The 27,334-nt window shown below is 39.0% G+C and overlaps 1 protein-coding gene and 2 long non-coding RNA genes across 3 annotated transcripts; 2 read left to right on the top strand and 1 right to left on the bottom strand.

Annotated features, from left to right (window-relative positions):
• The first annotated feature begins 4,288 nt into the window (after positions 1 to 4,288).
• nckap1l (NCK associated protein 1 like) lies at positions 4,289 to 25,873 on the top strand. The gene is made up of 31 exons (XM_008282099.1): positions 4,289 to 4,459; positions 5,690 to 5,800; positions 6,312 to 6,404; positions 7,072 to 7,128; positions 7,245 to 7,387; positions 8,566 to 8,656; positions 9,426 to 9,563; positions 10,108 to 10,156; positions 10,591 to 10,747; positions 11,574 to 11,630; positions 11,749 to 11,845; positions 12,083 to 12,192; positions 12,565 to 12,697; positions 12,876 to 12,957; positions 13,050 to 13,108; positions 13,205 to 13,350; positions 13,467 to 13,599; positions 13,973 to 14,092; positions 14,458 to 14,597; positions 15,344 to 15,475; positions 16,552 to 16,770; positions 17,082 to 17,212; positions 18,586 to 18,683; positions 19,753 to 19,846; positions 21,076 to 21,158; positions 21,333 to 21,413; positions 23,047 to 23,140; positions 23,240 to 23,356; positions 23,974 to 24,083; positions 24,731 to 24,820; positions 25,571 to 25,873. Exons 1-31 carry the CDS (start codon positions 4,370 to 4,372, stop codon positions 25,685 to 25,687), a joined length of 3,372 nt encoding a protein of 1,123 aa, XP_008280321.1. The 5' UTR covers positions 4,289 to 4,369; the 3' UTR covers positions 25,688 to 25,873.
• On the bottom strand, positions 25,719 to 27,011 carry LOC103357514 (uncharacterized). The gene is made up of 2 exons (XR_520206.1): positions 26,820 to 27,011; positions 25,719 to 25,982 (listed from the first exon to the last, which is right to left on the bottom strand). It is a non-coding gene; the product is annotated as an uncharacterized LOC103357514 (long non-coding RNA).
• On the top strand, positions 25,990 to 26,764 carry LOC103357513 (uncharacterized). The gene is made up of 2 exons (XR_520205.1): positions 25,990 to 26,173; positions 26,351 to 26,764. It is a non-coding gene; the product is annotated as an uncharacterized LOC103357513 (long non-coding RNA).
• Positions 27,012 to 27,334: the final 323 nt, after the last annotated feature.

Below are 27,334 nucleotides of genomic sequence, written 5' to 3'. Positions count from 1 at the left end.
AACATTTATTCACCCCTTTACAGCCACTCTTCTTTTGTGTGGAGAAAAATTGTGGTTTGGCCTTTACACAACAATCTCTGCACCCCTCAGTGGTGTTTCTGGGAGCTTCAGTTCTGAACTACTGAGTGAAGCTATCTGATGTAACACTTACTAAATATTAAGTAAAGAGATGTGACTGTGGTTGTGTGGCAGATGACCACTTGTGCAAAAGTGCGATTGATTTTGTACACTGTCAAAATAGAATAGAATAGCAGTTGCATATTTTTGCAGTATTTATCTTCAAAAACAAACAGTTCACACAATATTAAAATGTATTACATTTTTACTTGATATGTAGTAGCAAGCAGTTGCGTATTTATAAATTCACCGTGCAAGGACCAACATTATTTTTCATCTGGAGTTGTGTCTCTGGCCTTCTGACACATACAAGTCCAATATTCACTCTCTCCTTTACTTCTGCTTTGTTTCAACCAGCTTGTGAGCAAAATATCCAACTTTTTAGTTACTAAATGCCCAGCTTATTCACAAACTTGGTATTGTATTAGTTTAAGCACATAACTATAAATCGAGATAAACACAAGTGAGGCAAATATCTGAAAACTTATTCAGCCAGGTGGCAAACCAGGCCTGCTAATGGGTTAAAAGAGTAGCCCTCACAGCAGCCTATATGTACGTGCCTATATTTTATTTATTACACCGGCCATGTGTCTCTCCTCTGACATCTGGGCTGCAGCCGGAGCTGGGAGCACTTCCTCTCTCATTACTTTTACAGACTGCAAGGAAGCTTCAGTATCCATGGTTCTCTGTATTTCTCCACTTTCAATTATTTTATCTGTAGATACAAAATATTATCAACTATATTTACATACATACATCTATACATACCTATTTTGCTACCATAAACTTTGTTAGTCTTTGTTTCCCCTTCCATTTTCAATTTTTCCCGATAGTTACTACTCATAATATGATTGTGGAGTATCATTTTTCAAGCCAATGAAACTCACCCGATGTACTTGATTGTCCCTTGTGTATGCATAGTACAAGTAGAAGAAGAAATAGAGTCAGTCATCTTAGGTGGTGGCATCTTGATCATGCATGACTCCTCTATAGATCCTTCCTGTATGACTCATCTTGCCATAGTGTGTGCCGTCCTATGTAGTATATGTAATTTAATCTGTTTTCATACAAAAAGATGCATCAACAGAAATCTATATTATGCTTCCTGCGTGGCTGTTTTAATGTTGCTCTTTTTAAAAACATATTATTAAGTATATCTCAAAGTGTTCAGAGATGACTGTTTTTGTGATATGTCTAATATATTGAGGTTTTGAACACATCATCATATTCACTCTTACTCTGTAATCTGTATTTGTGATCATAACCAAACTGCTGTCTCAGCCTCAGCTACAACAAGAGCATTTGGAACATGTAGTTGGTTTACCAAACAAGATGCTAAGCTAAACAGTTTTAAGCACCTCTCTCTGACATAATAAGCCAGGTAAGAATCCATTTTCTGTGCTTGTTCACAGAGTGTAAGCGGTTTAGGCATCTCATCCACCAGGCCCCATCAGCTTCTCCTCCTCCCACATCCACATCTTCCTGTCTGCTTTCCCAGACAGCCTTGTTAACATGTCTACCGCTCTCTGAGCTTCTGCCAGTACGGAAATAATAAACAGATTATTTCTTCAAGTCCACTTAACATCAGTCATTGTTTTGCTTCACACTGCACTCTCAGTGGTGGACTTTCGTGACTCTCATTAAGGAAATTACTCTCTCCAAGGTCTACTCTGCACTCTTCACTTTAAATTTTACTGAACCTGTTACAGATTCCAGGAGGAGTTATTGGAGTCTTGTGGGAAAACAGAAAACAACACTTGGCTGCTGAATAACTTTGGGTCTTTCTAGTTTACATGACAAAGTCTTTAGTCTGAGTAATTATCCTTGGGAATAGCTTCATGTGGATTGTGCAGAACTGCAGGTAAATGAGGCTTCTTAGTTAACACACAAACTCCACTTTTAATTAATATGTAAGAGGCACATTTTAATCACCAGGGTTCCTACACATTGTGACATCCAGACATGGACAACCTTGAGTTTTTTACACATGCCTTCCAGTCTTGAAAATCTCCTGGAAGTTGAGAAAAATAGTGAAGTGTCCTGAAAACCAATTACATCTTCCTCCTTTGCTGAGAGCAAACTGTGAGATCTCTACAACAGCTGGCTGCTGAAATATGTGCACACTAGACTAGATTAAGTTAGAAAGGCAGGGTGACAGCTTACAGGCTGTCACACTGTTAACACACTACAAAGCGGTGGGCTTTTGAACGCACCCTTAATCATGTCAGGTTGGTGAAGACAGGTTGCACTTCCTGAACAAAAAGAATCTGATAAAATCACTGCTGAAAGCCACGACACTTAATGCATAAGTCAAAAATAGGAAAGGCAAAAACAGACTGAATTTGACATTGACATTTGATCTGAGGAATTTGTGTAACCAGGAAACTGTCTGACTCACTTTCTTTGGTAGCAAAGCTACTTTGTACTACGGCATTGTCTGATTTAATGAAGGCGTAATTTTAATTGTTCACTTTTGTGAACATGTATAAACATTTACAGGAAACAGGATGTATAACATTGCCATGGATATAGTGAACTACACTGTGGACAGCTAACCTATGGCAGCAACATTAGCTTTGTGTTACCTTTTAGAAAATGAAGTTTACTGAATTACTTGTTAGCAATTCATCTTTGCTCTGTGCAAATGGATGCACTGACAACTGTCAATGAATTACTTTGATACCAAAGGAATCTTAAAAGGGAAGAATTCTCAGGTAAGTTCTGCAGCTTTTCCAGTCCTGTCCCAGAAGGGTGACAAATTAAAGGGAAAAATACTGACTGTTTGATATCTACAATGAAGTGATCCAGTAGCTCTGTTAAAAAATGGGGGCATTTTGCTTGTTTTCTATCCTATTCCCATCCATAGGGCAGACCAAGGGTCACTGAATGGTTTGATGACTATGAAAATGACGTCAGTCCATTGCAATGTAATTAGAAGTCACTGGAACACAACCCAGTTTTGGAGATTTTGGAACGACATGTTGAACAGTGCTCCCCACTACCATCACCAAAGCACCGAATGAGGGAATATCTTTTGGAAGAAGAGTGTGCATCTCTCCAACACAGTTTCAGAAGCATGTAGAATGATTAAAAGTGCGTTTAAGCTGCTCTGGTGACACATGGTGGCTCAACACCTGTGTCACCCAACTGCATGTAAATGTGCTGTGCTTTGTTGTTTTAGTCATAGTTATATATTTTTTCACACTTTGGCTATAATTACACAACTGTTATTACGAGCCAATGTATAATGATGCAGCAGGTATCGTAAAGTCTTATGACTTGTCTGATAATGGTCCAGTTTTTCAGGTTTTTAAAACATCAAAGTAATCCTGTGATAACTGTCAGTACAACAATAATTCATAGCTTTGGAAAGCTGCGAACAGTTTCCACAAATGGCTTGTTTCATATCATACTGCACTCCACTGTGTTTTATTCTCTTCTGTTGTATCCTGTTCATTCATGTGGATGTCTTAAAGCCATTTTTATGATATTGTGTACTTGAGGATTGCACTGAACCTGTTTGGGTTTGTCACACTGTGTTGTGGAGTTGATCCCCATATTAACTCAGTCAGGATGCTTTGGTGAGTAAATGAGGCCATCTTGTGGTTAGAAAGAGAACATGTTAATGGATTTTAGCTTCACTATTTTGCCTTCTTTCCTATGCTGACCTCTTATTTTACAACTCGTCTTTCATAGTTTCATATTCAAAACAATTATCATAAACACCATTAATCTAATTTGTACTTATCTGTCATTTCTTCTTGCAGGACATTTGTTTAAACAGAGAAAAGGGAAGCAGAAGTCAACAAAAGAGGCACTGTTAGTTTACCAGTGAGAGAACATACCTTTGACATTCATTCACATAACAACATAATCACAAATTCTATGTTTTCTCTCCAGTAACGATACCAAAGTGGGGTGGCTGCAATTCTTTAAAAAGTTGCTGAAAAAAAACAAATGTACCAAAGAACAGTTTTTAACCTTTTCAGCCCATGTTTTTGTCATTTTAAGATATTTTTTGAAAGTTGACTTTGATATTTAATATTCAGTATTTGCTTCTTTTGACATACACTTACAAGATGAGAGTGGTTCACACTCAGTTCAACTCATGGCTCCACCTACACTGACGAGCCCCATGTGATCGAGTGGCAGGGCGAGGCTCTGGGTGCACTTGTTTCCGAGGGTTCAACTGCTACACAGGACCAGGAGGCCAAGGCTTGAGCGGAGGGAGAGGCATAGTGTGCCTAGAGCCATGGACTACCAACAGAAGCTGGCTGAAAAGCTGACCATCCTCAATGAGAGAGGGAATGGGGTTTTGATACGAATGAACTACATTAAGAAGGTGAGGGAGAATAGAAAGATTAAAGAGACAACTGGTGTGTGCAGTAGAGACAAGAAATGAGGAACTTCTTCTTTCTCATGTTTTGGTTATTTTATCAGAAATATGTGCGTGCATCCGATTATTGCACAAAACAAAAATACATCTAAGAGTAATTTTATCACTATATACATGTTCACTGTATAACAGTTAACTACATTTTCTGTTATTTAAATTTATTTGTATTCAGTTTCCACGGAGCAGTTGAAAAGGAGCGATATGATTAATTGTACAGATAAAATCTGCTTTTACATATACAATAGAAAGAATAATGATGTATAAAGCAGAACATGTCAACCTACTTTACATTTGAAAAGCACGGAAGTACAACAGCGTCCTCGAAGGATACATACCAGCCGTCAGGACACAGTAATGCACAATTTCTTAAAGTCAAAAGACTCTTCAGTAGGTGTAACTTAAACTGCAGTAACAAGATAATGTGAAATAAACTGTGCTATTTGTTCCGTGGTTTGTGTGTATACTCACTGCACTTTATGAGCAGTACAGTCTCCCAACTGCAACTAAGCTTTTTTATTCAAAGAGGAAGTGCAATCAGGAAGTCAGCCTGTGCTGTCAGTAAAGATTTCAGTTATTTTAAACTGAAAGCTGTGAAACTCACACATAAGAACAGATGCCCAGTGAAAATACACTCAACCAGAAGAGGTCTAAGGCCAACAGTCTACTTTTCTATTATATGTAATTTAGCAACCAGAAACAGATCTGCTACAAAATATGTCCATGCACGACGTCTGCCCCAAGTTTAATGATTTAGTTTTGAATTATTTTTATTTATTCTACTGACAGTCAAACAAATGAACACAACTGTCTTGGCAGAGCTAACAATTCAGGGAAAGTAATTGTTTAAGCAATACCTTGGGACAGTTGCAGGGTTTGGAGCTCAGCTACTATTAAAAAAATAATCATGTGAAAGTATGTTTGGTTCCTGACAACCCAGACATTTCCAGATGTAGTGCTTAGGCATAGGCATGTGTATATACTAACCTTATGTATGTACCTATCAGGAGAAGAAATTAATGAACAGTCTTCATTTGAGCTATTTTAAAACCTTGCCCAGTGAAGTTTTCTGGAGCATGCATTTTTAAAGTTTCTGCACTCAGACATGACACAGTCTCCTTCAGTTTAAAATCCAAGAATCACATCCTCACGTAATGTATCATCTCACTTCTGTTTCAGTTATGTGCAGACCCCAAACTGCGACCTTCTGTCCTGACAGACAAAGCCATGGAACCTGCCATCAAATATATCAACAAGAAATTCCCCAACATTGACTTCAGAGGAAACATTGTCAGTATGAAGCAACATATTTTTCTCAGCTTATGTCCTCATTTTTCCTGTTTTGTTTGCTTGTGATCATGAAGATATTTTTTTTCTTATTAGAATGTGATCTAATGAAAACATCATGATGTTGTGTTTTTCTGTTCTGACAAAATGTTATTTTATGAAAACAAAATTCTGCTATCTTGACATCATAAAATAGAACTTTTGAGAACAAAGTGTTGACATCTGCATCAAAAGAAATATTCAAGAAATCTGTGATGTGCAAAGATGTCACAGTTACAGGGTTTTTATTTTTGCATCATATTATCCAAGTGTCTGCTATTTGGTTCATTTTCTGTTTATATATTTGTTCATTGTAATGAATGCATTTGCACAGATTATTTGTTTTAATTGAGTATAAAAGAGAGATAATCAAGTCAACCAATGGAGAAGAAATATTTTCAAGTTGCTTTTGACTATTCTTGCCGTGTGTCACCTCACACCTGACCACTAATGTTTTCATTTTTCTCCATTACAGCAAAATCTGACAGGCATTCAGCGACAGAAATCAGAAGTGCTTGCAGCTACAAGCAGCTACTACGACTCTTTCATGGATGTCATAGAGTTCAGGGTGATTTTTGTTTGATTTATTTCTTTTTTTGCTTCTTATCTCTCTCCCTCTAGTTTTTAAAAGTCAAATTTTGATTTCTTTTCTGACATGATATAGGAATTACCTTGAGCATGTTGCCTAAGCAAAACATTAGACAATTAACAAAAAAGTATTTAAATTAGAACAATGAAAAATAGCTGTATGTCATTCTTCAGATATTAAATACAAATTTGAAAATCAGGAACAGTGGTGGTGCACGCTCTCTTTCTTGTTTTTTTGTGCACCCTTTATTTGAGACTTTTTGTTACAATAGAATACATTTACATATAGAGTGGTTTATTCTAAGACAAGAAAAAAACTGATTATATTCCAGATATCAAGGACACTTACTGTACCTCAATGTGGCTTGTTGCAGTTTTTACCACCTTCTTCACATTTGCATATTTCTGTGATGGAGGTCGCAGCCAAGCCAAAGGCATCGCTGGTATTTGTAAGATTGCAAAAAAACTCAATCGTGATGCTATGGGAATATACAAATGGTTAATGGTTATTAAGCTACCGGTTTCTATAAAAATGATAATGTGCTTTGGAAATTTCATTGGAGGCCTGACATTATGCAGATATTGCCTATTTACTGTGCAGGTCTTTGTCTGTTTTCTAATCTAACTGCTTTCTGTTCTTCCCTCAGGACCACGTTTATGAGTTGCTGAACACCATCGATGCCTGTCAGTGCTTCTTTGATATTGTAAGTATTTGCTGGGAGGCTTGTAATTGTTTTGGTCATGCATACAACATCTGCTCATAATCTGAGAAGCTGTCAGTCTTTTTTCTGCAACTGACTATACTGAAATTTGATTTCAGTCAGTCAACTTTGACTTCACCAAAAGCTACCTGGATCTGATCATCACCTACACATCAGTTATCATAACGCTCTCTCGCATCGATGACAAGAAGACGCTGGTGGGCATGTTCAACTGTGCCCATGAGATGACCAATGGGAGCAGGTAAGAAACTGCTGAAAGGTTGTTACAGTGATGTCACTTTTAGAGTACAGTGTAATCTGATGGATGGGTGTGTTTTCCATTTACTGACTGCTGGAAATCACAACATTCCAGCTTTGAGTGCTTTAACTGATAAAAGTAAACGTTGACTATGACTATTTTCCCCTTCATCATAATTATTGGGGTTTTAGGTCATCATCAGCCCACCACTAACTTTTGTGCCAAGTGGTATTTTGGCATTTTGTGTCCATCCATTCTGTAGGATGTTCATGTCCACCTTCCAAAATAGCATGAAGCTAATCTAATAAATGATTACACTTGACAATAAATTCACCTTTGACCAGCACACTACGGACATCCACAAAAGAAGTCATCAGAGACTGTCAGCCATCCATAAACTGAAAGGACTTTATGTTGCCCCCCATCTCCTTCTGTTGTTGTATCAAAACATCATCCAGTCCATCCTCCTGTATTGGTCCGCCTGCTTCTCCAACATGCTCACTGCTACAAACAAACCAAACTCATACGCATAACCACCGTAGCCTCCAAAATAATCGGTCTTCCCACACCAAACCTCACAGAATTAAACAACAGGGCCATTACACGAATGTCTGGACAAAGTGAAAACCACATTTACATGTGAACAGTGTTTTTGTAAAATGTGTCCTTTTAATGTAAATCAAGTGGAATGGTGCTGTGGAAAAGAATGTCTAAGTCTACATTTAAAACACGGGCATGAAACACAAACACATACATTTTATAATAATAACAATAATATCTGCACTTGTACAGCAGTGTAAAGATCACATACAATGTTAAAGAAAGAAATACAAAATGAAAAGAGAATGTTTGAAATTTAAGATATGAAAGAAGCCATTTACTCAGCCTGCCTTATTTGTTCAGGCCACAGTATCTTACACTTGGTATGCAAATCAAACTTGAGAAAGACCACACATAGCGAACCCCCTGAGAGGAGGGCCTCAGCTCTGTATTATTTCTGTCACCACAAAGTTAAGCTGCACAAATTGATTCAGTTTCTTAAATTCTAAATTTATACCCTCAATAAAATCCCTGTAGGTAGATGAGTGTATTTATGTACCGCATCATTATTAGGATGTCCTGCTTCTTTTCTCCTTATTGTGGCTCATCTGTCTAATTGCATGCTGCAATGAATCCTGCAGTGACCCCTCCTACCCACGACTTGGCCAGATGTTTATGGAGTACGATCATCCCTGGAAGAAGCTCACTGAGGAGTTTGGCCCCCATACAAGGGTAAATGAAGCTGAGAGAAAATGCTTACTTGCTTATCATTTGCTGTTTATATATAAAAGGAAAACAAACATTTTATGATTTGCCTAATAGTAATTCAAAGCAGACTGCTGGTAAATATCTACAAAAATATGATAATGAAATATAAAACACAATGTTTTGATGCCTTTATTTATCGAAACACAGAACATTCAGACCAGTTATAGACACTTCTGTTCTGTCATGTTAATGTCTTAACGAACAGTTCCATCTTTTATTTCTTTATTTTTAAGGTTGTTAAAATGTATTTTATTCCAGTCTGTCTGGCAGTTGTGTATATGTATATTGTATGGTATTATTCACAATAGCATATTGTTGCAGCTCATTATAAAAACTGAATCATGTTTTCTTTTATTGAGCTATTGCTGTGAATTTCATGCCTGCACCACTCCATTAAATGAACATATTTCATATGAATCTTTCCAAAACTGACATATTAAGGTATCTTTGGAATCTCCACTGTGCGTTTATGTAATCTTGAGCTGCACAGCAGGAGTTTGCATCAGGTCACTAATTGCTAAGAGGATTTAAACGCTGACAGTTAAAAAAGGTTTGCTTGTGGTTTATCATGAAATATGTCAGTGTGTGCTTTAAACCACAAACTAAAATTTTTGAGTGTTGGATTTGGGTTTTGAAATGCTGCCATCTCTCAGTATCCGTGTCTTTTGCCATTTTTAATTTTTATTTTCCTTCTCTCTCTCTGCATCTTCCCCACTCTCTGTCCTCTCCTCAGTCTGTGACAACAGCATTGCTTTCACTGAGGCTGGTCTACCCACGTAGGAATCTGCCAGCAGAGCAGTGGCGGAGCGCCCAGCTCCTCAGCCTGCTCGTTGCTCCAGCTGCCATGCTGGATCCAGCCTGCTGTGACACTGTGAGTCTGTCCTCTCCTCTGGTGTTTGTCTGTGAGAGAGGGAGAAAGGGGGTAATAGAAATGGGAGAAGGTGTCACAGCCAAGATGCAATAACAGCAAATGTCTTATTCTATAGGTCAAATACATTAGAACGTGAGGAGCTCTGTGTCCTATTTTCTTTCTCCTCCCAATAACATGGCTTCATACTCACAATGATAATCTATCATTTCAACATAAATCACCTTTTAACTTCTTCTCTGCATCCATCTAACAAGAGGATATTTGAAAACAAAAGGCACTCACTTATTTACCTACATCAACACATTTTGGGAGGACAGTCAATTATTCTTTAAAAAAGAAAATCAATTAGTGCACAGAGTAATGCACACAAGAAACACTGAGTTTCCTTTGCAACTGGAATCAGACTACAGTACTGCAGTACAGAAAAGGAAGACATGACAGCATGATACGATATACCGTCGCCCCCTAAAAAAATCTTTTATCATAAGATTGCTGCAGTAAACGTGTCTGTATTGGCAGTTAATACACTTGTTCTCCACCACAGATGGCATGTGAATATCTGTCTATGGAGGTGATGGAGCGATGGATCATTAGTAAGTGTTTCTCATTCTGACAGGATGTTAACATTTGCAATTTGCATATCAGTGCCAGCAGAAGAACACTCAGACAGCTCGCACATATGACGAGACATAAGTAAACACGACTACAACTCCAAATGAAAGGATCTCGCTTCAGAAACATTTTTAGTTAACATTTTTCATAAATGACAATTGACTAACAGTAACTATTTTGATTTTGGTAATGCTCATACTCATCTTGAAACAAAAGAAAGAACAAAAAAGTTTTGTGTTGATATTGTTTTTAGGCAATCACGTCTCAAGAACAGTGTTTTTATTTACCTTAAAGAAAAAGAGAGAAACAAAACAAAGCCTTTACCCAATTATTGATGATGTAAACACAAAAAACAGTAGGATGCCTACAGTTCTTTTGACTGTTTCGTGATTATTGTCAACCTTCTTCCTTGTAGTTGGCTTCCTGTTGTGCCACAGCAGCCTGAATTCGAACCAGACCTCGCAGGATCTGTGGAAGATGGCTCTGCGGAACAACATCTACCTCACCCTCACCAGAGATGAAGTCCTCAACATACATAAGGTCTCTGAGGACCTCTTTGACAGTATCAAAGGGTATGCAATCTGTGCTGCTATGCTGTGGACAATGGTAGATGACTAAATCTTAAAAAAAAAAAACAAATAACATACAGTGGGTATAAGATAATAGACCCTCGTATTTCAAACAGGTACCAATATGAACTGATTTAAATATGTATCTTAGATGCTGTACTCATATCCCTGCTGGGGATTAAAGAGTCTTGAACTATAGCTTAACTCTCATCTGGTTGTTTTAATTACTCATGGACTAAGCCTGCACTGCCAATTTTAACTGCCATATTTTGCAAGTACCTAATAATTTATGTATGAGTTTTAGGAGGAATTATTTTTCATGAGATTACATATTGGTAGTAGCTAATGCCATATGACTTCAGTGAGTAATACACAGTTTATTAGGTCATTTTTATATAGCCACATTATAGCAACTGTTGAGGTAAAGTTTTATTTATTTATTTATTTTATTTTTTAAATCTAATTCTTTCTAAAATTGCTGGATATACATTCAATTTATTCAATTTCAAAATCACAATTGATAAATGTCTTGATGCATTTATGTTAGTAGCTAGAGGAGGGCTTGGAATACAGATAGACCAAAGTCAGGATGAAAGGAAACAAAGCCAAAGAGCAATCACAGTGAGTAGTTCAGTTACAGTATTGACCACAGTGCATGAGTGCAGTATTTCTTCACAAAATTGTTTTTTCAATCTATTGAAAAGTGAGACTACTGCGAGACTACTGTCAAGAAGAAAACACTGGCAAATTCCTGATCACTGGCATGAATACATCTATGCATACGCTTCAGAGTGCATCTGGTTCATTCTGTTTTCTTTTTTTAAATCAGATATAAACCGCGAATTGCAGATATCAAGGAATGCCGTGAGCATGCTTTAGTCAACAGGTGAGCCTGGAAGGAAAACAACAAATGTTTTTTCCACTTTTGTACCATAAATGTACAATAATGTGTATTTACTTTGGAACGACCTGTGAGAACCCAATGTTTTTAATGTTACTACCAGTGGAGCTATGCACAGAGAGAGGAGGCAGTTTCTGAGAGGCGCTATGAAGGAATTATTTAAAGTTCTGGAGGATGAACCTGGACTCCTGGGACCAAAGGTAGAAGTACAGTAAGGAGCATAATAGTGGTACTTAAGAAATATAAACCATGTCATTACTGCAAGTTATGACTACAATATGAAATTCTGGTCACATATGACTGGTGAAAATTGATGTCTTTGATCCAACTTCCATCCAGCGTATATTTCACAGTAATTTAACTTTCGCCAATCATGGCTGAGACTCTTTCCTAACATTCATCTCCCCTCTGTTCTGTGGACCAATCAAATCGCCAAGGCCCTGTTTGTCTTCATGGCTCTGTCATTTTCCCGTGACGAGGTCCTGTGGCTTGTCAGACACTCTGAGAATATGCCAAAGATAAAGACACCCGAGGACTACATTGACAAGTAGGTCATAGATACATAGGAAGTAAACCACTACTGTGGACTGGTGCAGCAGCTATTATACTAGTGTGCAAAAGTCTGGCATATATCAGTTGAATTTCAATCACACAGAGAACATCAGCAGTACGGTAAATGAGGCATAACAATTACAAACTGCCTTGTATTCATTTGATAGAAGTCAGAGAAGCAGAAGTGCCACTTTAGAAGTTCTCTCTCCCTCCAATTCCACACTGCAGCAGTTGTATACAGTAGTTTTTAGCAGCGTATTTGTTTATGCAGATAAGATTTTGCAGTGGATTCAACATTTTAGTCCTGCAAAGAAATAATTAATCGTGATAAATGCTCTGGTGTTGACTGGTTTCTTTTTTTCTCCAGTCAGATGGCTGAATTGCTGTTCCACATGGAGAAATTAAGGGGTCTAATGAGAAAGTACATCCACATAGTCCAGCGCTACTATGTTCAGTACCTGGCTCAGTTCGATGCCTTGGTTCTCAATGACACCATACAGGTACCTGTAGAAAACAAGTCTGTATGTACGCATGAATTGTCGAAAATGTACAAGAGTGTTGGCGTAATTTTAAATTCTGTGTGGCAGGAAAAAAAACAAAAAACAATGTTGATTGCATCTGTTATTTACAATCTCTTTTACATCAACATTAACAAAACAGAAACTTTCTTCATTATAGAACATGTATGTGTGTCCAGAGGAGGAGTCAGTCCTCATGAGCTCATTCGTCTCAACCTTGTCTGCTCTTTCAATCAAACAAGGTAATCACAAGGAACTGCTGAGCATCATCTATACTCAAAAATGATCATCACAAAACAGGCCTTAATAATAATACATGGATTTTTCTCTGCAGTGGACAATAAAGAGGAGTTTGATTTTAGAGCAGTTAGACTCGACTGGCTAAGATTACAGGTATGCCAGTATGTTGTGTAGCTTCATGTTCAATTGTGAGTGTAAGATTGAGAAATGTGTGGCACATATGACATATTTGTTCTTCCTTTGTTTTAGGCCTACACAAGTGTGAATAAGGCCCCTCTCCCTCTAAAAGACTATCCTGACTTGGCAAAAGTGATGAACATGATCCAGTTTCACACCAAGGTGATCGACAGCATGGAAGAGCTGCTGCAGGAGACGTCTGATGTGTCCATCCTCTGGTCAGTCTTCTTCTCTTCTCTTCTCTTCTCTTCTCTTCTCTTCTCTTCTCTTCTCTTCTCTTCTCTTCTCTTCTCTTCTCTTCTCTTTGATAACTGCTTATTCTCTGTTTCTCTAGTTTCTACCCTCGTGTTTTTGAGAAGATGTTTACCCAGAGCAGTGAGGATATGACCATGAAGCGTTACCTCATGGCCTTCCCGTCAGTCTGCTCTCACTTCGGTCACTGTGGACACCCTCTCTGCCCAGAAGAGGTCAGTGTTCAATCATCTGCTGAAGAACAGTAGTTATAAGTTTGATGTCTAACTCGCACACTGCATGATGGATCATGACAGGTGTTTCATACAGTCTACATCGACGACAACGTTTTTCTGTTAATACAGAAATAGAGATATTCCTTTGTTGATCTTACTTAAGATGAGGGTACGTGATCTGTATGTGCTTGATTACACCTTTTGCCAGCTTAGCCTCAAGACCAGAATAATTTTAAACAGGTCCTATTTTCAACAGATTGATAATCAGTGTGCAAACTACTGTGTAGTATTTTCTGCATGCTTACCTGTGCATTCAGTGTGTCAACCTGTGTGCACAGTCGCTCTCTACTCTTGTTGTGTTTTGTGTGTCGAGATGGAGGCAATGGAGAAGAGGAGTCTGCGCCTGTGTGTCACCTTCCTGGAGCAGATAGCCAAGCAGACCAGCAATGTTGTGTTAGAGATATGTGCTGAGCAGCGCAACCTCCATGATCAGGTGGAGTCTGACTCTATTTCAGATTTGAAAAAACAAATTATCTAGCAGAGATTGATTCTGTACTAGTTCATATCCAAATATAATCACACTAGCTGCAGCTTGGCATCATTCTATTTAGCTGGAGGCAGTGAGCACACTTGGGAATTTAAATACAACGATATAACAGGTCAAACTGTGTATATGGCGAAAGCTTACTTTTCAACGGAGTTCCAGCAATGTGACCAAAAATTGTACTTGTTTACATTTAAAGAGGATATCTAATGCTTGCTTGCCTTGATGTAATTCTTCCACTCTTTCTCTCTTTGCTTCTTTCCCCCTTTTTCTCTCTTTCTTTGCATCCAATTTTCCATGTGATAACCCTTTAGCTGCTGCCCAAGCACTGTGCTGAGAACATCAGTGCGGCTCGGTATAGAAAGCAGAAGAAACCCATGCCAAAAAAAGGGGAGGTCCAGAAAGAGAAGCCAGGCGCTGAGAGCCGAAGGAAAGACCGGACAGTCGCCACCAAGTCAGCTTTCTTTTTGTTTCCTCTGTTTATTCCCATCATGTCCTCTATTTAGCTCATACTGTCTGAACCTTTGATCATTATACCGAATTGGCAGGAGTTTAGAGGAAATCTGAGTGCAACTGATAGACTCCAGATTTCTGCAGATGTGCAGCATTATCAACAAGTCAAATCAAATAGTTGCTGAATAAACACTTGGCAGTGTTGGATTCTAATTCTGCAGACTAGGTTCAAAATCACGTCTGCTGACATTTTAAAATTATTTTCCTCAACTAATGACGCATTTCTTGCCGTAAATTACTCAGAAGACAGGATAAAAATGCTCTTGTCTACAAAGCATCTTTTTTTTTTTTTTTTAACTTTATTACCTGTTGAGTTGAAGTGTTGACTAGTACTGAATCAAACCAGTAAAAGTTAGAAACAAAACACCTCAGCGCATTAAAGAGAAGCACAGAGCAGTTTTACAGGCAACACATTTTATTTAGGTGTTTTCATTGTTTGGTCATATTCTGTAAATAGCCACATTTAAAGAGCTCTTAAGTCTGAAGGGTTGTAATTCTGTCTCTTTTCCGAATCTCAGTTTCCCTCCTCTTTGACTTAGTTTGGAGATTTTACAATCCTTTAAGATCTTTATTACCTTATTTGTCTGAGCATAGAACATCCATAGTAAAGTCATTGTCAAAATATTTGTCCTAATTTCCTAAAGACCTGCATTGTCCCTTCTCTCTCTCCCCTTCTTTGTCTCCTAGTGTGGACAAGATGCATCTGATGTTAACAGAGCTCTGCTCCTCCTACAGTCTCTGCAGTGACTTTATTGTCTTTGACCACATCGTCGTTCCCACAGAGTTCCTCCTTTCTCATCTGGAGAAACGCCTCTCTGAGTATGCTGTCATTACATTTGTCTAAATAACTGTGGATGATATAATGGATCCTGAAGGTGTAGAAAAAGCAGTGAGTCTGTGAAGTGACAGTTGCAGATTTTTCTCTCTCTTCATGTGCACCTAAAGAGGATGTCACTTCAGCAGCTCTGTAAACAATTACTGCCAGAAATATGATAATTGCTGATATGAGTGCCTGCTTTCATCATGAAAGAAGCAAGCTGTCCGTGAAATATGGTTTTGTCTGCTAGTGTACAAAGACGCTGTGCAAGTGTAACTCTGCATATTAACATAATGCCATAATTTGCCTGTTTTGATTCTGCTGATGTTAAAACTAACTGACTGGAAACTTGCGTACATCCTATTCTGCAAGCTGTTATCCATGCCTAACAGAGACTGTGGAAATGTAAAATATGAAAAGTTGAACCACTTCAACCAGTATGTGACAATGCACTGGGAAAACCACCTCAAGCTGCATTTTCTCCAAATTGGCACTTATTTGGTGACATGCAGGCAGGTTTTTGTTCTCCAGAAAATTAGGGAATCATTTGGAGCTTGATTCTTGTGGAATATCTTCTCCATTTCTGTAATGAACTCTACTTTACTATCTGAGTTCCCTCATGTCAAGTTGTGCTGCGTCACTTAAAAATCTGCGCAGAGATCCATCATGTCACTCCCTTGCTCTGTGTCATTTCAGTGCTAACTGCTGTTTAGATTAGGGCCTTGGTGCCAGGGTAACCTAATGTTTCTGTGTATATGCTCTGTTTAGTCTCCCTGTCTTAGCTGATGATTATCTCCCCTGTCACCTTAAAATTAGCGACCTTGAGTAGCAGCGTGATCAGTCCTTCTGTGGCCAAAAACTGTAAATACAGTCATGGAGAAAAAAAAGTGAGAGAATGAAGGGTCCTAACAAAAATAAATACGCTCTCAGCAAAGCCCTGGAGCGGTGAATGTGCTGACCTAATGAGGGTAGGGCCAAGTCGCCATGGCTCGTTTCACCTGCTTTAAGGTCCCATCTGTCCACCCTCAGTCCACTTCAGCACAGTGACAAGTGACGTTGGTTCAACGTGTTTCTCCAGGATCATCGTGAGAATGGCAAATTACAACCAGACCACCCAGGAGATATCCCGCCCCTCTGACCTCCTGGCAGGGATAAGAGCCTACACAGCCAATCTGCACAGCCTCTCTAGCTACGTCAATGTGGACATCACCCGGCTGGTGAAGAGTGTCCTGCTGCAGCAAACACAGCCACTGGACTCCCATGGAGGCCAGACTGTCACTACAGTCTACACAAACTGGTGTGTGTGTGATATATAGATGTACCTACTGTGTGCTGCATGCAAATATTTATTTGAAACACATGTACCCAAGTATATATTGACTTACTGCCACATGTAGCATAAACGTCACACAGAAAAACCCACAGGAAGCACAACTGCACATGCATGTTGCACAACTTGCACTGTAGCACACAAAAGTACATCCTCCTGAACTTTCTCAGCTGTGTTTCTTACTTTCTCTTTGTCTCTCACCTCATGCTGTTTAAGCAAAAGTTACAGTTGCTGAGGAAATTATATCTTGTTTTGTATGTTTCTTTTCTGCATCTCAGGTTCCTGGAGAGTCTTTTGCGTCAGGCGAGCAACTCCCTCATCGTCCACTGTCCTACAATGCACTGCTTTGTCAGCCAGACTACTGACAACGAACCAACTTTCAGAGCTGAGGAGTTCTCAGATGTTGCAGGTCAGCCCTGGAGCTGGATTATCGTAATTTTGCCTGCAGCAAAAGTTGAAATGTTAAAAGTTAGAAGTGCTACTTTTTGCAAGTTTTTGTACTATCACTTCTATATTCACAAAAAAGTGGCACTGAAAGATATATGAGGCAAATCATACAAAAGCAGTACATACGGTAATGGTGAACTTACTCTTAGACCTTTAATGTGTGTTGCATTGTGGGATAAAGTAATTCACAACACATTTATCCGTGACATGCAGCCCTTAGTATCCATAGCAACAACTTCAACTTTTAAGAGGTTTTATTTTGAGCTTGTCCATGTTGTACACTAAGTCCCTGTTTTTAATCTGCAGCCATAATTATGAAGAATTTTAGACATGGGGGGTATAATCTAGAAGCAGATTACCTTTTTAGATTTGATGACATATAGCATTCATTTATTTATTTTAAAATGTGTCAGTAAGAGACATTTTACCTGTATTTTTTACGTTTGGCAAATAGATGTTTTTTTTCTCTTGACGGGTTTGAAAAGTTTCCCTGTTCCAAGAATTTTATTGATCACAAGGACACCGATCATGAGATGACTCACTCTTTTTAAATGACAACTTGTAGATCTTGTTCACTCGTATCACACATTGCATGCAGAGGGAGCGTTGTTGCTGTGAAGCTTGTCATTGTGATGGTGTGTGGCGTTTTTGTCCACACCACATGTCGTGCAATTTATTCTGACTCTGCCTGGCTAATGGGAACTGCAGTATTTGCTTATCATCTCCCCCACTCTTCCATCACTGCCTCATAGCTAATCCAGCATCACTTGTCTCTCCTCCACGCAGCCTCGTGGTCCACCTCCACACTACATCATAGGAGAAGTGGACTCCCTGTGACTATATTTAGGCTATGTTCACTCTAAGTCAAAAATGTCTCATGCGCACACAAGCAAACATGAACATTATACATACATTTATAAAGGAGGCCGTTGCACTTCAGTGGACGCCCTCACACAGTCTCATCATTATTGTCTATATTTACCCCAGAGTGAGGTATCTGCTTTCCTCATGGTGACTCACCTGCCCGTCCATTAACCGTTTCCAATTTTAGCCACCTGCGTCCTTGCATACGTATTCATTCACATGTCACGACAAGAGGTCTAGCAGCTGCAGTTGTCTCCGCTTCACTTATTCAGATACAATCACAAATTACATTTAATTATCTTTATCATCTGTTTCACTAGTAGAAAGTTAAGCTTTGTATTTGATTGCTGTGAAAACACCACGTTGTAAAGACATAATGCATCTTCACTCAAACTTTCTATTGTCAATTCGTGTAGACATGTCTTTATGTTAACCATGACCCTTAAATTATTCATGTCAACTTCTGAACAGAGTTACAGGCCCTGGCAGAGCTGCTTGGTCCATATGGCCTGAAGTTTCTGAGTGAGAACCTGATGTGGCACATCACCTCGCAAGTCAGCGAGCTGAAGGTACAGTGTGGTTTATTGGACTTGCTTGAAAGCTGTAAACTAGTTATTTGTAATATCTAGGTAAAGGTAAAGATTTTAACTAAGGTTAGTCCTTGTTTTCTCACCAGATAGCGTTCACATTATATAGTCAGATCTCTTGCATTAACTGTTTTGGCACTGAGTGTGACAGTCTAACTTCTGTAGCCCACAAATTAACATGCTACAGTGCGGTTATGACAGCCTTTGTATAGGGATGCAAAGGCAGAATTTAATACTAAAACACTATCTATTTACACAGTTCAGCTAATGCTGCAAATTTAAAAAGCTGTTTTCACAGAAATTCGACATTATACGTTTCAAATGGGGCTGCAAGGTGGCTCGGTGGTTAGCACCATCAGTGGTTTGTGTCCTGGTGAGGACACCAGGATCTTTCTGTGTGGAGTTTGCATGTTCTCTCCGTGCAGCGTGGGTTCTCTCTGGGTTCTCCAGCTTCCTCCCACACAGTCCAACAACATGTTGAGGTTAATTGGTGATTCTAAATTGTCCGTAGGTGTGAATGTGAGTGTGCTTGGTTGTCTGTCTCTAAGTGTGGCCCTGTGATAGACTGGTTACCTGTCCAGGGTGTCCCCTGCCTTCACCCTAAGTTGGCTGGGATAGGCTCCAGCCCCCCGCGACCCGAGTGAGGATTAAGCGGTGTATAGATAATGGATGGATGGATGGATGTTTCAAATGTATAACATTTTTAAAACAGCCTGTGTCAAAAAGTCACATCCAGGTCCAAATATATTACTTCTCTTGGCAAAGATGTAGTCATATCTGAGAGAGCAGTGCAGTCAAGTGAATAAATGTAAAATACGATGAATTTATTCACTTCCTCATATCATGGAAAAATGTTCGTCTAGCGGCAGTTTATGCATTAAACACCTTTTACCGCTGTACTGTGTCATGCTTCCTACTTTGACACTTATGATTGAAGCGAGGAATTGCAGAACATACTGCCAAACAGATGTGTCACAGCATTGACCTCCACATTGTAACTCTCAAATGTAGGTGGTTTTATCACCTATTTCACTTCTTTCTCTTCTGTTAGAAAATGGTGATTGAGAACATGGACATCCTGGTACAGATGAAGAACAACTTTGATAAGCCCGAGGAAATGTCCAATCTGAAAAGGAGGTTGACAGGTGAGAAGTAGAGAGGGAGGAGATGTGATGGAGAAGGTAAAGGGGCTGAAAAGAGTTGGAGAAAAAAAAGCAGATATGAGGAGGAGGATCTTATAAATAGCACAAGGTGAGAACAGCAACTATGAAACAGATTAGAGGAAGAACGATACCACGAACTGAAGGAGGAGTAATGTGGATAAATTAGCCTAAGCATAGACCACAATCCTTTTTGTTCTGATTGACTGACACGTACTGATCACGACTTTCACCCTCTAAAGAAAACATAGTGGGACCTTTCTTGAATCTTAAAAACAGGTGTGGACTGATTTGTTCATTTTGAAAGAAGCCATTTTGAGGAAATTGCATTAAGATGTTCAATTTAAGACAATCTGATGCAGTGCCAAGAGGAAACATCAGGTACTACAGACAGCAGCCAGGTGCCAGTGAATGGATAAATAAAAAAATACATCAGAGTATGAAATTCGGATAAATGCACCAGTACATTTACACAAGTACTGCACTGATGCATGCTGTTAGGTTCCGTTTTATGCTACTATGTGTTCAAATCCTCAAAATGTATGTGACTGCTGTATTTATGAGTTGCATTGCTGCTTAAGATCTGCATATAAAAACTATATTGCATGATTAGCATACAATATGATGTATTGTTGTTCAGTTTAGATCCACCTCTGCTAACGACAAGAGAAAAAAAATGCATCAATCCATCAATGCAATGATAATCCAGTAATACTTTAGGTATATTCTGATAATAGTGGTTAACAGTAAGAGTTTAAATGCAGGATTTTTACCTGAGTATTTTTAAAAAAATCACTATGTAAGGCTTTTTCCACCACATGGTTTTGCTATTCCAACACGCTACATGTCTACAGCTATTCTTCAGGCTGTAATCACAAAACTCATCTCAGGTCTAATAAAAATCATATGATAATGTATGATCTTGTGCCTCAGCCACCTTTCCCAGAGTGGCGTTCTCCTCCTTGCAGAAGCCAAAAGTTAATTAAGTGCAAATAACCAGTTGAGCTGACAAACCCTTAACAATTTGTTATTATCATTAATGGCACAGTTGTGTTCATTACAACAGCAATTTGTTTCACATTCACCCACAGTGTAATATTTGGGGACATTACACTGTAAGAGCGACTGCGGTTTCATTTCATGCTTAAGTGTATATTATACAGACGATAGGAACATAGGTGTTAAGCTCAGATTTGTTCCATATGTACCTGTAGGTGGGGAGAATGTGCTGAAGAGGATGACCATCATCGGTGTGATCCTGTCCTTCAGATCCATGGCACAGAACTGTCTGAAAGATGTAATGTCCAAGATTTTTGATAAAACCTTTATAATGAAACTTTATATAATGTGGTGTAGATATGAAAGACATGTGGATATGATATTATCTAAAGTCCTTGACTTGACATATAAAGGTCTTTCCTTTGTTACGGATGATCTCAATGATATTGTGTTGTATAATTCTGTAATGTAGGTCCTGCAAAAGCATTGCCCATACCTGATGGGGCCCATCGAGTGCCTGAGAGACCTCATTTCTCCCGAAGCTGACATTAAGGTAAAGCACAGCTGTTCTCCCACTTCGAGGGAGCGACACTGTAAAAAAGGCATCCATATGTTAGAATCCCATTGATAAATAAACGTTCGGTCAACAGGTTTCCACTGTGCATGAATCACATCACAGTTTACCAACAGTGTCTCCACAGTTTGTTTTCACTGAGTTACCTTATTGTGGGAAAATTTATATTGAAGGTCAGTCATTGTCCCGACATTCATTCAAATGTATGTTTACCTTTTGAGATGGAAAAGGTTGGGGAGGTGATGAACTGTTGTCAGAGGCTAAGCATGCAGAATATAGCATGTGTATGTGTGGCAGAAGTGAATTTCTTTAAATAATAGACAGAAAGCAATGGTAAATTTAAGCTGGGGAGCTTCAGAGAAACTGCATTATGTTTTTTTTGTTCTTTAGTACCAACCAAATTAAATTCCTCATCTCCCTCTGGGGTAATCTGTGTGACTCTGACTCATGAACTCTCCCTCCCTTCACTGACGTCTGGCCTCTGAGTGCGGCATGACAGCCGTGCCACAGCCCGGGCCAGGATAACCCCAAAGACGTCAGCAGCCCCCTCGTGCCTCCGTGAGAGAGAGTCTGATCGCTGCTGCAGCTCTGCACTCTGAACCACATTAGTGGAAACATTCTGCCCAGACAGGCCAACCATGCATGTAACCAGAAATAGGGCAAGATCAAAAGCCGAGTGTCAAGACAAAGACACCCACCACTGGCTTAGTGTTGCTCCAGAAAGTATATACTGTGTCACTTCTGTTGCTGCCATATGAAATGCAGAGCACAGATGAGCATCCTGCTGGCCATTTCTCTGAAGTGTGGGCAGCACTGTAACATGCAAGAAGCGTTAAATTTGAACCTCAGTGGGATAGTCATTAAAAATGTATGTGCAGATTCAAGAAAAACCTGAGGAGAAACCAAAGCTAGCACCTTATTGCAGTTGTATGCCTCTGCTAAGCAGTCAAGATGCGTTTTACATCCATGTTTATTGTGACTTGACCTTTGACCTTTTTGGATTTAGAACGTCATCACTTCATCAGATATTTGTGTGACATTATGTCAAAATTTAGTGTATGAAATAAGAGTTATGATCAAAAATGTGTTTTGGAAAGTCGTAGTAACCTTGATATTTGACCAGCAAAGTCTAATCAGTTCATCCTTGAGTGCAAGTGAACGTTTGACCACATTTCACCACATATCAATAAATACCGTCCAGGGTGCCCCTATAGCTCATCTAGTTGAGTGGGCGAACTATGAACAGGGGCTATAGTTCCCCGATGCAGCAGCCGTGGGTTCGACTCTTGTTCACGACCCTTTGCTGCAGGTCTATCCCCATTCTTCTCCCCCCTTTCCTGTCTATCGCTACTGCTCTCACATAAGGGCAAAGGCCCAAAAAATCTGTTTTAAAAAATTCCTGTCGTAGATTGGCACAGAGGCACTGACACACAATCTGAGAACACAATGCCTCTGGCCTCAGCTATCACAGCTGTGGGGGTACTGAGAGGGAAAACTGCTTGCAAAAGGGTTAAATGCACTTCATGCCAGAATTTTTTTTAACCTCATTGATGCTGAAGCTTTAAACTGGTTATTTTAAATGCACTTTCCTTAATGCTTTATGACCTTGCAGGTAACTATGAGTGTTTTTGAGCTGGCATCTGCTGCAGGCCTGCCATGTGATATTGATCCTGCCCTTGTTACAGCTATTGGCAGTATGCAGACAGGTAACACTGAAACTACAAAACATGCTGTGCTTTAACTGTTTACTAGCCAGAATTAGAGAGTGTTCTTTTATTTATTTTTAACTTGTTGCTACCTTGCAGATAACACATCCATTGATGAGGAGCACAAGCTGTCCTGTTTGTTGCTAGTCTACATTGCTGTGTCCCTGCCTATCTTGGCCCTGGACCCCAACTCGTACTACAGCCGAGAGCATGGAGGTGCATATTCATTCATTCATTTCAGCATGCTTGACAGTAATTATTCTCCAGGCAGCTCTCAAACAAATACTAATCACTTGTTCTTCCAGCCATTATTACCAGCTGCTGATGATGTATAAAAAAAGACACTCCACCCAGGAACATGAGGCTTATTAGCATCTCTGTGTATCATACTTTCCAGTCTGACATGGTCCGAAGCAAAGCACGTTGGTTAATGAGAAACACGTTTCTGCTGAGAGACTTTTGTTTACAGATAACTCCGGCTGACGTGCATTGATACAGTTACTCTTGGCATGTGGCCTTGCTGACCCTAACTGCTTGGCTATACGCCTAGACTGAAACATTAAGAGCAGTAAATAGCTCAGATTTCTATCAAAGCACAAAGTGGCATTTTGTCATAGACTATTTTCCTTGTCTCAATTTTCCATTGACATATTTTAAATAAATCTATCCAGTGACCCTGCGGGAACATGCTCAGCATGCTTCCTCTTAAGCGTTACAGATCATTAGGTAAATTTCTCCAATCATTCGGCTACAAAAACATCCTCTTTGTGGCTCAATTACAGGACATGCTATTCTATTTTTCCATAATGTCTTTTGTATTGTCATTTTCTTAGGCCACAACAACAACATCCACTGCTTAGCGACGGCTATCAACCAGCTGGCTGCTGCCATGTTCACCGTGCAGAACAAGAACATAGAGCAGCAGCTCAAAGACTTTCTCTTGGTGAGTGGAAAACATGTTGTTATGGTGCAGAAACTTTAAAGAGATTAGATGAGGTTGGAAACAAAGAAAGAAATGTTCATTGTAAATACGATTTGCAAATTTATTAAAATACACTGCTATAATAGAATTACAGTATTTAAAATCATGCAAAAAATAAAAAAAAATGTATTACTGCTTTTACATGGCTAAATGTAAGAGCTCACAAAAAGTGAAAAACAATGCATTTAGACATATTATAGCTAAAGTTGAAGCATTACGTCGCTAACATTTGCTATACTTTTTTATGTGGAATTAATGTGAAAAACTATTCAAGTGAATAAGCCTGAGAAGGGAAAATCACTCAACTGAACAGTGCATTCCTCATAGACCTGAACCCTAGTGAAAGCTGTAATTTAGTTTCACAGGAAACACAGGTGAGTTTCATGATTGCGGTATAATGCAGAGACTTTTATTGAAGCCACCAAATGTAAAAGACAGATGTCAAAGGACAAATGGTTTCTTGGACACACAACTCTGACAATATTTTAGTTGAAGAGCTTTCTCAAGACACTGCCAACCTTTTGGCCTCGTTCAGGTCAAGTCCAGCAGTGTGAAAACGTTCCAGTTGTTTGATTTTCTTCTCTTTTAAACTTCCTGTCACTCTGCAGCTGGCCTCCTCTGCTCTGCTTCAATTGGGACAAAATGTTGATAAAGTGGAGAGCAAAAACAGAGAGTCCGTCTACCTGCTCCTACACATGGTAGGTACATAGGGATTCATTTGCTTTAAAATCGCAATAAGGAATTTGTGGGATTATGACTTGACTAATGGAAAACCCTATGACCTTTAATTAACTGAGTTTTTTTCTCTTTACAATAACCCATCAGACCTGCAGTGTCTTCTAGAATGGCTTACTGCTTATCTCTGAAGCACTAATGAATGAACAATGAACAATAAATTTATTACAGACAATTTAAAAATGCTTTATAGTGATTATGCATTAAAAAAAAAAAGTGGTTCTACAATTTAAAATGGATGGTGAGGGTTTTTGCCACAAATAAAATGAACGTTAGAAGGTAGATTTTTAGTGTTTGGATAACCAGAAAATTGCAGCTATAACGAAAGTAATATAACTTAATCATATATATATGTGGTTTAGTCTTCTGTATTGCTGTGGTAAAAAAATAAAAATAGATCAGTGAGCCTCACTGGAAAATGTGATTCTTCACGACAATGAACACAGGAACTTTAATTTATTTTCAGTAAGTCTCACACATATCGTCCTAGCGGTGAAAAAGCTCAAATTCCCCAAAAAAACACAACATTGTCCTATTTTTAGCAACATTTGTTAAAATCTTCACTGTACAGCCATCTTAAAATGACTTTTTAAAAGTGAAATAAAGATTTGTAGCTTTAGCAGGAGCAAAGTCACTTATGGGTCCTGATCTTTTCATGTTAACAATAACAAAAACTCCTGTGTTCACTCTTGTGTTAATGCTGATTCATCTAGATTGTGGAGGAGTCTCCGTTCTTGAGCCAAGACATGCTGGAGAGCTGCTTCCCGTATGTTCTCCTCCGAAACGCCTACAGGGAAGTGTACAGGTCCTTTGTTGTCACTCTGGGCTGAAGACTTTTTTGGATGCTTTAAATTTAACTGGTATTTATCCCAAGTATTTCAGTGTGCATACATGCTTTGCTTTCATTACCACTCAGCCTGTGATTCATACAGGTCTTGAGCTAGAACATGGCCGTGGATATTTTGATCACAGTTCATGTTGACTCTTGTGAGTCACAACTCTGTTTGTACCCACTTTAAAAATCCTCCTCCCTCATTTTACGTGATCTAGATTTGCTGTCATGGTGCATAATTATAATGTAGATTCACAACTGTTGTAGTTTTACTAATGCCAGCTTTAATGATTCTGATTGTAGCAGTAGGTCATGAGGAAGCAGCAGAGAGGAGGCAGTAGAGAGCAGAGGAGACAGCAGAGGACAGAGAAGAAGCAGCAGAGACCAATCAGAAAGACACAGAGACTGATTAATACAGGTGTGGCTCTAGGAGTCACACTCTCTTGATCCTTTGTGTCCACATGGACTGTTGACTCTGCTCGTGGTAAGATAGACTTTTGTGGTTTTTAGCATTGTTTTAGAGTAGCATTTTATTGTTAGGGTAATGTAGGGGTGCATGCGTGCACCCTGAGGTACCTGTATTTTAATGATTTTTAATTGTGGGTCTCATTTGTTTGTAGGACCGAAGCCTACAAACTAACAGTGCTTCTTTGTTTTTTAGGTACAGCACTGACTGCCGTTTATTTTAGTTAGTATTTTATCTTTTAGCCAGATTGATTTAATTGTTTTATTGTTTTAATTATAGGATTTTAATTGTTTTAGAATTTTAACATTCTGTCTTCTTTTGTTCTTAGTGTTGCGGCTGGTGGGGTCCTCCATTCACCGGTGTGGTTGAGACGCTGGGAGTTCACTTTAGTTGGTGATATGGTTTGCGGTTGCACATTGTATTAGTTTGGTGTTTTCATTTGAAGTGTGATGGATTTGTATTTCTTTTGTATATTTAGTTCCTCCCAGTGTCCTAGGCAGTGAGTGGTTGGTCTCCCAGCCGTGATATGACTGTCTGTCCTCTCTTCCTTCATACTGTGTTCTTTTAGAATTTTATTTGTATAATAAATGGCAGATTGACCCACATTGACCGTTGTGGCCTCATTAATTGAAGCCCCTGTGTGTTGACCAATCCTCAAGGTTACATAATGAACAGATCAAGTAGATTCTGTAAAATCTCACTCATACTCTTCATATATGTCATGTTTTTAAGTATTTTTAGTATTAAGCCACAACCAGCACTGAATAGATTATTGTATGAACAATTGGTGTGTAACATTATTTCTTGCCATCTTAACCAAATAAAAACTATAATATGTTTGTTTTTTTCTTTTTGGCTGTATTCAACATGTGTTCCTTGTCTATTTCCAGTCTTCTCTCCACCCTCACTACCCTCCTATCTCTCCTCCTCATCCCCTTCATATTTCATGTACAATTTAAATGATGCACTCCAGCTTTACAGAGCCAAAAGTGCTCTTTGCTAATTTTAGGTGGCCCTATCATGATTATATTTTGCAGCCAGCACTGTCCTTGTATTCCTTCCCTTTTTCCTTTCTTTTCTGTCTCCTCCCTTCCCATTCAACCCGCACTGAAGCCACACTGCTCAAAAAAATAAAGCAAACACTAAAATAACACATCCTAGATCTCAATGAACTAAATG

The sequence above is a fragment of the Stegastes partitus genome, unplaced genomic scaffold (assembly GCF_000690725.1).
Source record: "Stegastes partitus isolate 25-593 unplaced genomic scaffold, Stegastes_partitus-1.0.2 Scaffold257, whole genome shotgun sequence".
Taxonomy (NCBI): domain Eukaryota; kingdom Metazoa; phylum Chordata; class Actinopteri; family Pomacentridae; genus Stegastes; species Stegastes partitus.
This window is presented reverse-complemented; position numbering and strand designations above follow the sequence as displayed.

Excerpts from the sequence above, each read along its gene's own strand:
- nckap1l (XM_008282099.1), top strand. The coding sequence starts at position 4,370 with ATGGACTACCAACAGAAGCTGGCTGAAAAGCTGACCATCCTCAATGAG. Across the intron at positions 12,958-13,049 it reads TGCTCTTTCAATCAAACAAG|TGGACAATAAAGAGGAGTTT; the intron begins GTAATCACAAGG and ends TTTTCTCTGCAG. Across the intron at positions 15,476-16,551 it reads CTGGAGAAACGCCTCTCTGA|GATCATCGTGAGAATGGCAA; the intron begins GTATGCTGTCAT and ends GTGTTTCTCCAG.